The sequence below is a fragment of the Charadrius vociferus genome, unplaced genomic scaffold, assembly GCF_000708025.1.
Source record: "Charadrius vociferus isolate BGI_N301 unplaced genomic scaffold, ASM70802v2 scaffold359, whole genome shotgun sequence".
Taxonomy (NCBI): Eukaryota; Metazoa; Chordata; class Aves; order Charadriiformes; family Charadriidae; genus Charadrius; species Charadrius vociferus.
Window position 1 is genome coordinate 2610303 of NW_009661369.1, and position 10206 is coordinate 2620508.

Consider the following 10206-nt stretch of genomic DNA (forward strand, 5'->3'; position numbering starts at 1 on the left):
GGGGCGGGGGCGGGCCCGCACCGTTGGCGCGTGAGGGGCGTACTGCCTTCCCGTACCCCGGCGACGAGTCCTCGCTACGTAGTGGGTGCAAATTAATTAACGCGCAAATACCGACGCATTTACGTCACTGTGCGTAACTGCAGCAGCGGCTGAGCAACCTGTTTCTGAGCTTTCTGCTTACGCGGGACCACGTTGAAGTTGTACAGCTGAAGCGTAACACTTTAAGCCTAATTTCCCCCAAAATTTACTTATTCGAGAAGACGGATGCAGCTATAATGACTGGAGGACATGACCTCACACGCAACAAAAACCAAACGCCAAAGATTGATTTCTGCCCCAAATCCCTAATGTGGGAACATCTCTTCTAAAGCAGTATCTACTCCTCAGCTAAAAACCTTCAGGTCATTTCAGAGCCCACAGGCTATCAGTCTGTTGGTCAGAGTTGTCCAAATTTGCTCAAGGTGTTGCATTTAATCCTCAAGTTCGTGTTTCATAGAATCACAGAATGGTTTGGGTTGGAAGGGAATAGTCCAAATGGTCTTTTATGCCCCAAAACCAAAGAATGTTATACAAGCTTCATGAAAGATTATAGGCATAAACTGACATAGTTATCATAGAATTATAGAATGGTTTAGGTGGGAAAGGACCTTGAAGATCATCAAGTTCCAACCCCCCCTGCCATGGGCAGGGACACCTCCCACTGGACCAGGTTGCTCAAAGCCCCATCCAGCCTGGCCTTGAACACCTCCAGGGATGGGGCATCCACAACTTCTCTGGGCAACCAGTTCCAGTGTCCCACCACGCGCAAAGTGAAAAACTTCTTCCTAATATCCAATCTAAAACTCCCCTCTTCCAGTTTGAGGCCATTCCCCCTCGTCCTATCACTAAATGCCCTTGCAAAAAGCCCCTCTCCAGCTTTCTTGTAGGCCCCCTTTAGGTACTGGAAAGCTGACATAAGGTCCCCTCAGAGCCTTCTCTTCTCCAGGCTGAACAACCCCAGCTCTCTCAGGCTGTTCTCATAGGAGAGGTGCTCCAGCCCTCTGATCATCTTTGTGGCCCTCCTCTGGACCTGCTCCAACAGGTCCATATCCCTCTTAGTTTGATGGCAACTTGATAAACCAAAGGTACAAGAAAGCCAAAGAACCCAGCAAAACCATCTCCCTGCTGTCCTGTCAGCCAAGCTGCTGGTGGAAGCCCCCTTGTCACTGAGTGTTTTCCAAAGTCACAGGGTTTTTTAAATTTTTCTTTTGAAGTGCTAACACTGAAAATGAATGCTGGTTTTATCAGTAGTCTGAACATCATGTATACTGGTAACTGTCACAACACATACAGAAAACATGCTTAATACCAGCCGTGGCAAGGAGCTGCAAGGATGGGCTGGTGCCCCAGCATGGGGATGTGAACAACGTATAGCGACCAGGCAAGGATGGTTACGGCAGTAATCCTACATCCGACTATCATACTTACCCAGTACACTTTTTAACTCCACACCCTGACAACCAACCAGTTTTGAACTGTACTTGAAATAACCAACTTGTTGGGTTTTTTTGGGGTGAAATGAGTAAAGATGCAGAATTTGCTATCAGTGGCAGCAGACTCACAGCACCTGCTTTCTGGGACAATGGGGGAAGCGATGGGTAAGGAGTGAGCATGGTTGCAAAAGTTAGGGCTAATAATAATAGAAACAAACGCTTGAGCATTATAAATAACATTTAAAATCTAAACCACATTATTATGAAGATGCTTATAGTTTATGATATACTTAAAATGCTTTAAAAAAAATAATAATCCTCATTCCCAGATAAACTAGAACAAAGAAACAGCTTCAGTATACTATTGAGAGAAAAGGCTGAAAAAGGCAGTTGTGCTAGAATACTCCTTGCACGTGATTAAAAAAATTTACGCATAGCAATGGATTTAGCAATTGGTGGACAAAACAGAAGAGAGTTGCTATGTTCGCACGCTGATGGAGAAAAACCTCAGGGAAGCGCCGTGCTGCTCTCAGCAGCAGCAGACAGGAGAGCAAGCGCTCGCTGCCCACAGCCTGCCCAGCCTCTCTGGCAGGAGGTTCAGCCGTCAGCAAGCACAGCCCAGCACCACAAACGCTCCGCGCTGCAGACAAGCAAGTCCATTATACCAGTTCATAATAGTCCCAAGATTGTTATTCCAGTTCTAATTACCTTCTGTCTACCAGCAGCACACAAGTAAAGTTTGAACAATGCTTTCAAGCTTCCACGACTGCCGTTAAATCTAGAGGGAAGGCTGAGTAGTCTCCCTGAAACATGAAGCGCAGACACTACCACGTGAAAAACCCGTACCCAGGCTGGAGGCATGCAGAACGTGTTCCCTCTTCTTCCTCCCCTTCGTCCCCCTCCCCCACAATTCCAGTTGCTTCTACATGGAAAAACAGAGCAGTGGGATTGATGGTTTGAACTCTTGCACTGCTTTGATGACTTATCTTTACCGATCCTGTGCTGTGAACAATGCTGGGGTTGAACTTCTCTGATCATTACTAATTAAAGTATTATGTAATTATGCTGGAATTAATTAGGCATTCCCATCCTCATAGCATTGTTGCAGTTAAACTATTTTGAGGGAGGCAGAGAAAAGGTAGGAAGGAAGGTAGGTCAGGAAGAAATTTTTTATGTTTAAAAAAATGCTGTGCTTTTAAAAACATTATCACGAATGCACCACATAATCAACTTTTATATGAAATACTGTGTGACAATATAAATGATGTAGCAGTATGTCATGTCAACCCACAGACTAGCTAGGGGCTACACCACAGTCACATGGATCACTTTGGGAACCACTGAGGCATGGTTACAGGATCTTCGATGTAAAAACTTTCAGAAAAATGCCAGTTTTCTGTTACTGGAGGGGGAAGGGGGAGGAGACCTCCTTTTGTATAACATACATTATATACAAAAAGGGTGAAGGAAGAGTGACAGATGCCTCATTAAGACCTAGATTTTAGTTGCTGACAGGGGTTTTCAAGACTTGACTGGACAAAGCCCTGAGAAACTTGGCCCAAATTCATTCAGTGTTGACCCTATTTTAAGCAGGAAGCTGGGCCAGAGACATCCCGAAGTCCCTTCCCACATGAAGCATTTCCAAGATCCATTAAGGGGACAAAGGACACTAGAGAAAATCCAAACTAAGCAATTTGATAAGGAATCAAACAAGTAATAAAAGCCATACTTACTTGATTTTTTCTTTCAATATCTGCAGTACAAGAACAGACACAGTATGCAGCTGAATATGACACACAAGGTGAAGCTATACTTGAAAAATTCAGGACTTTATTTTAAACAATGATATTTTTTTCCCTTTTTACGAAATATCCCAGACTGTACAACACATCAACATTTTTCTAAGTTAGGAGTTCTTTTAATTATGTACCCATTTCCTCTTCTTCAATTTTGAGGTAGATATACACACATTTCCAATCAGCATTTTTAAAAAACACTTAAGCCCTCCCCACAATAATCCAAACATAAAAGCAATGCACGAGAACACAATGCCCATTTTTCCACTATTAATTGCTCAGATAAATTGGAAAACATGTCAGGGCCTATATAAAAGTTGGCATTTAAAAGTTGGCCCATTAACACCATGAAGAAATCCTGAAAAGATCAGAGCTGATATCATGGAGGGGCATCGTCTAAGGCAACACTTCCAGAAGGAGAATCCTCTGCACCAGAAGGAGGGCTGTCAGGCAGAGGAATAGCAGCATCTATTTCCAAGCTATGCTGCTGCTCCAGATCACAATTCATGTCAGAATTTCCTCCGCCACTCACCTCTCCCTCTGACTCTTCAGTCAATTTGTCTTGGGCCTGAGCTGACTCCTCAGAATCTTCTTTTTCACGCAGAAAGCTGCAAATCATATTAGGCCTGCTGTAGGAGAAATCTCTGTCCTTGATCTGTAACCACTCCACTCCTCCTGATGCAAAGAAGGAAAATCAATATTAGTGACAAAAGGAGATAAGAGTCAACAGTAGTTTTTTCTTAGTTTAAGTTCATTGTTATTAAGGCTGAGCCTGACCAACATTTAAGTAAAAGAATCACTTAGGATAGCAAGACGTCTTTCAAGAACTCAGACCAACACTAATCTTTGTGGTGAGTCTCACCGTTGGACCTAAACCATTCATTTTCCTTGAAAAATAAAGCTATGAATAACAGAAAGGCATTTGATAAAGAAAGACCAGCTTAAAATGAAGAGAAACTTAAACATTGGTAAATTAACAACAGCATGCATAGGCTAAACCAACTTAACCAAGACAGACAACTACAGGTTTTTATCCAGATACTGGAGACATTGCATATGGTTAAGTGATGTCACCACCTCGGTCTCTAAAGAGCAGCCACAACGGAGATAAAATTATTAGGAAACCAATAAAAAGCAGGAATATCAAGATACAAAACTATGCTATGTCCATGTCACGCATTCTGTGTCCTGCTCAACCCATACTGTAAAACTAGAAAAGAGAAACAAGAATCGGTAAGAGTAAAGTTAGCTCTACGTGGGAAGAGTCTTAAAAAAAAAGAACAGAACACCCCAAACAACAAAAAGTACAAAAAAAAGCAACAAAGAACAACAGAGACTAGAATTCTACTTGGAAGAGAAGAGTCAAAAGTACGTACAGGTTCAAAAATCAAGTGAAGATAACAAGAGCCTTTATGGACTAAAAGCATAGTAAAGAACTAAGTAAAGAAAGTTCCTCTAACTTCTTGCATGCTCTTGAATCAAACAGTTAATCAAGGCTGACGCTCCTAAGCACAATCCATCCATGTCCCTATGAATAAGAGGGGAGGAACTAACCAACATTCTCTTCTCCTTCCTTCTTCTCTGTCAAAAGTGTCCGTGTCATGTTCAACTTCTTCATTGTATGGCATTTGTATTTCAGCTGTACTTTTTGGTTGCCTTCTGCATCTACTATGAAGAGAGGAGAAAACACAATACCCAACCATTACAGTGAATTCCACTATCAACTGAAACAAGGTAAGTATTATTATTAACTTCCCAGGCTACCACAATGAACAGGACATCAAATCACAACGATTACCATGCTCTGTGTTTTCTTCAAAAACCACACAGGTTCCCAAGGTATCTATGGAAAACAAAGTGAGAAGGTCTTAGAGCCTAATTTATATCAGCTGTAGATACTGCATCCACTGGCACAGCTCTGTGAACGTTCTGACTTCCAAGCCCTCGCAAAAGCCCAGAGCTGGCAATCACACTGCCAACTCAGAAACAGACAGCAGTATCGTGGTCATTGAAAGTCACTACAAGGGAGGACTTCAGATCATTTTCTCGCAGACCAGTGTTGTCACCCACCATAAGGCAAATGGGAGAAATACAGACTGCACAACATATCAGTCCTGCTTACTCAGGAGACAACACGCACTTTAAAGCATTTTATGTCCCATATTTTTCCCTGCAGAAGTACCAGCTGTTGCACCCTGCAGTCAGCTTCCAGGCATACTTTCCAGGAAGTAACATGGACGCATGGCTAATTTAGCAGTGAACTCAGACTGGTGCTGCTCTATGTGGTGTTACACAAACACCACCCAGAACTTCAGCACCTCACAAGCCCGTGTTCTCCATTCACAGTGCAATTAATTGACATCAAGAAAGTTCTTTGGGTCACATGAAAAAGGAGAGATTGTATCCACATCGTTTTTCCTACCTTCATATTCTCCTGCAAATACGTATCTGTCCACTTGTAAAATGGGCCTCTCTGTCTCTATTCCCTACAAAAAGAGGGACAAAATTGCACAGATGTCAGGTCTCCATTAGTCCAGGCAAATTTCTTGCTGAGACCACAGAAGATATACACAACAGAATCCAGATTACAGCAATTCCTTGAAAAGATAAATAGTGTAAAAAAATCAATGTGAGGTAGTAACAGTAAAATAAGTATTCCATAACACTGTAAATGTTAAATAAAAAGTTTCTTTTGGTATTAAAGGAGTGCATTCCACATTGTAAACCTTTCTCAAGCTATCAACTTCATATGAAGAAAAGCACATCTTTGAAACAGGATTTATGGAAGCGGGTAAAAAAGCATAGTAGAGGCTATTATTTTACAGAAAATAGCAGAATCCTGAAAGAATGGCAAAACATACAATTAAATCAGTCTTTATTAATTTAAAAAAACAACATATTAAAGTAGTCATTGCAAGTGACCCCGAGGTATTCTACAGTGTTAAACGTTTGGGGTAGGGGGAGAAGGAGTTTTCTTTCCATTTTTGTAGGAAGCTTAGTTAAGCAGAGGAAAGAACTATTACAAAGGGTTTAGCCAATCTTAGTGTAGAATCAGTGTACTGTAAAAAAAAAAAAAAAAGAAAAAGGTAACGACAATTTTTCAGTCTATTATCATATACGTTACTTTAAGTACATTAAATACAAAGGATACACCAGATAATACTGTTCTAGTAATCACAGCAAAACCAACAATGCTGAACTGGTATAGAAAGGGCTCTAGTGTGTGAAAAAGGACCAAAGAAATTTAGATTAAACTGCAGCCAGCTGTCTATTTAGGTTACATGAAATAACTTTAAAACACTTATTTCCTCTAGGAAATTAATTTAACCTCAGTTTTAAATTAGCAAATAAAAATATACATATTTGCTTGAAAAAATGATGTTGTTTTGTAAGCTCCAATTAATACCAGCTTCGTAAAGTGGGAGAATCTTCAAAATTCTTTGGAAAAGACACAAGGTGAAGAAGTCTGGAATAAAGCATTACACCAACAACAAAGTGCAATTGCAGGGCCACAGAAGCTGCTATGATTACTGCGCATCTACACTGTGAAGGAGTTGGAAATTGCTGTTATTTAATTTTATTTTTTTAAACAAGGAATGGAAGAGTAAGGCAGCAGTTTCATCAGCTCATTCCCTTTCTCTGCAACAGAGCTTTTCCAAATACACAGGCCAGGATCCCATTAGTTTTAACATAAGATATACCTAGAAACAATATTTTGATAAAAATCAATACCTGAACAGAATACACTAATAAAGGCAAAATGTCTTTTAATAGTACATTGTGAACATCAACATTATTCAGGACATGAAGATAAGCACATGCTAAGTTTTGAAGATAAGGCATTATGTGGTAAATTGTGTAAAATACAGAATATCACACAGGTTAATAGGAATTTGTGCAATTTTCCTCTCGTACTTTTAACAAACAGAAGTATCTAAGATCAGCAAGATTTAACCTCTGGGATTCTCTTTCTGCTGCATAAATTGAGAACATCAATAACGTTAAGATAACATGTAGAACATATTTTTAATTTTTTTTTTTACTACAGAAAATTAATAAACAGTACTAGGCAGCAGCATTAAGGTTTTTAATATTCAAAACTTTATTTCTTTGACTGATTACATTCATTTTTGGACTATGCAAAAACGGAGACTGTCTTACCCTTATGTGACCAGCATCACAGAAAACTTGCTAAACAGCATAATACAAAGCAGAATCTTTTATTGGAGTTTTAACAACAGTTGTCCATTATGAAAACTGTCAAGGAATGCTTACTCTTGAGTGAGCACAGGTAGATTTGGATACAAGTAGGCTACAGTGTAAATCCTTAAATTTTTCTAGCAACATTACAAGAGAATCTCAAAGCACAAAATATAAAAGAACCACATTAACACTGCTGAAGAATATGTAGCCACTCAGCCACCAGTAATGAACCATCTAAGTAATACATTTAAAGCAACTTAGGTCAGATCCAGGAAGCAAATCTGCTTACAAAAGCATATCCAACCAGTGGTGAATAAGTTAATACTTTTGATTGTATTCCTACATTTGAGATTTTCAGAATTGACTTTACCACCTCACATATATTCTGATCAGCTGCATACTCTCAGATGTTCTCTTCCATCTTTGCAGTCTTTAATAAAGGTCTAGTTTCACAAAGTATTTGCATATCAACAGTATTTGTACTATCTACCTACACATAGTCCAAATAGATTTTGAATGGTAAATAAAATTTGTCCCATAAAAAGTGATTAAACAACTCAAAAACAAAAAAAAAAAGGGAAAAGGACAGGTAAACCAGATTCTTACAATAACCTAAGTGAAGGAAACATCATAAACTGTTTACCAAATACTTAAGATCCAATTATCCTTTACAACACTCAAACTTGCCAAGTAGTATCTGAAAAAAAACAAACCCTGTAAATACAGTGCAATTCAGAAAGATTTTGGATTTACCTGTCAGTTGTGTTCAAGTAATTTGAAGAAATGTGCTTAACAATATTTTTTTTTATGTGTTAGATACACCATTTCAAAAAACTGAACTGAGTTTAAAATCAGAGGGTTTAATGGTCCTAGCTTATAAATACTTCTGAAAAGACTTCCTTATATTTACATAACACTATATTCAAAGACCATATGCCATTTCTGACACAGAGAGCACTCACAACCTGCAGCCAAATACAGCCAAGACAGTGCATTTAGTTCTCTATCAAAGATTTGATCTAAATATCATCAATTTCAAGGAATTTTGAAACAGCCTCAGTCCCTTGTTCACATGTGTACTGACTTACCCCTTTCCTATTGTGCTGTAATCACTCACCAAAATCTTGCATTTGTTTTCACATTTTTCTAAGAAGTCTGAATCAATAATTCCTGATAGTTCCACCATGACCAGTTGCTCCTACAAGATAAGTTTATGAAGTGCATCTGTAATTGATATATTTGAACTCAGGAGAAGAACAAAACAAGAAAACCCTCAACAACCGACCCAAACCAAAAAAACTAGCACACATAGACACAGACCTTCAGAATGAACAGACCCTAGATCTGACTTATTCCGCATTTTGTCTAGAGAAAATGGCAGACAGATATTGCAATACCCAGGGGAATGCAGCAACACACTACTCCATCACACACCTGTTTCACACCCAAATTTCCTGGGCTTTTCTTCCTAGCTAGAAAGGGAGCTCATCTTTCAAGGGTGAAATTAGTACATATAAGTGATTTATTAATTATAACAATATGACCAGTTACATATTCCAAAATACATTTTCTAAAACTTTAGTACCTACCTAAATAAGATACCATAGCAAGAGTTAAAACTAACCATTTCAAGCAGCATGTTGCTTAACTCCTTGTAATGCATTGCCTTGCAATCAATTCCTGTTCATAAGTCCTTACAGGTTTGGGTAAAGAAAATGCAAAACCAAACCAGAAAATAGCCACCTTGAAAAGCTTTTATTCAAGAACAACAAAAAAAAAAGTGTTAAAGATTCATCATCTACTAGATATCCACGAATACACACCATATTAGATGAGCAATAGTTTGTATTTTCAGATGTTACGGGGGTAGGAAGCAACTGAAACTGGAAGAGCACTGACAATGCCGTTTTACATAAAACCTTAAGTAAAACAGCCGTAACAATACAGCTTTCAGGACACGACCACTGCAGGGACAGAGAAACCCGACAGGCCCAGGGCACCCTGCTCACCCTGTGCGTGACACCAATCTGGCACTGCAGAGAATAGACTGAGAGCAGCCCTGAGGAGAAGGACCTGGGTGTGCTGATTGATGAGAAGCTCAACATGAGCCGACAATGCACAACTGCAGCTCAGGAGGCCAACCGCATCCCAGGCTGCATCAGAAGTGTGGCCAGCAGGTCGAGGGAGGTGATTCTGCCCCTCTACTCCACTCTCGTGAGACCCCACCTGGAGTACTGCATCCACCTCTGGAGTCCCCAACATAGGAAAGACATGGACCTGTTAGAGCAGGTCCAGAGGAGGGCCACAAAGATGACCAGAGGGCTGGAGCACCTCTCCTATGAGGAGAGGCTGAGAGAGTTGGGGCTGTTCAGCCTGGAGAAGGGAAAGCTGTGGGGAGACCTTATAGTGGCCTTCCAGTACCTAAAGGGGGCCTACAGGAAAGATGGGGAGGGACTTTTACAAGGGCATGTAGCAATAGAATGAGGGGGGGAAGAAGGTAGATTTAGATTAGATATTAGGGAGAAATTTTTCACTTTGTGTGTGGTGGGACACTGGAACAGGTTGCCCAGAGAGGTTGCTGAGGCCCCATCCCTGGAGGTGTTCAAGGCCAGGCTGGATGGGGCTTTGAGCAACCTGGTCCAGTGGGAGGTGTCCCTGCCCATGGCAGGGGGGTTGGAACTCGATGATCTTCAAGGTCCCTTCCAACCTAAACCATTCTATGATTCTATGGCAGC

The 10206-nt window shown here is 40.3% G+C and overlaps 1 protein-coding gene across 2 annotated transcripts; it reads right to left on the reverse strand.

The window, feature by feature from the left end:
- Window positions 1–3427: 3427 nt before the first annotated feature.
- Window positions 3428–8668, reverse strand: GTF3C6 (general transcription factor IIIC, polypeptide 6, alpha 35kDa). Of its 2 annotated transcripts, none has more exons than XM_009893614.1 (5): window positions 8589–8668; window positions 5691–5754; window positions 5067–5111; window positions 4823–4933; window positions 3428–3943 (listed from the first exon to the last, which is right to left on the reverse strand). In XM_009893614.1, the coding sequence occupies exons 1-5, from the start codon at window positions 8655–8657 to the stop codon at window positions 3648–3650; spliced, it is 585 nt and encodes a 194-aa protein (XP_009891916.1). In that variant the 5' UTR covers window positions 8658–8668; the 3' UTR covers window positions 3428–3647. The 2 variants fall into 2 exon arrangements, with proteins under 2 accessions (XP_009891916.1, XP_009891917.1); XM_009893615.1 differs by having other exon boundaries at window positions 3648–3943; window positions 4823–4936; window positions 8589–8663.
- Between the last annotated feature and the right edge of the window lie 1538 nt (window positions 8669–10206).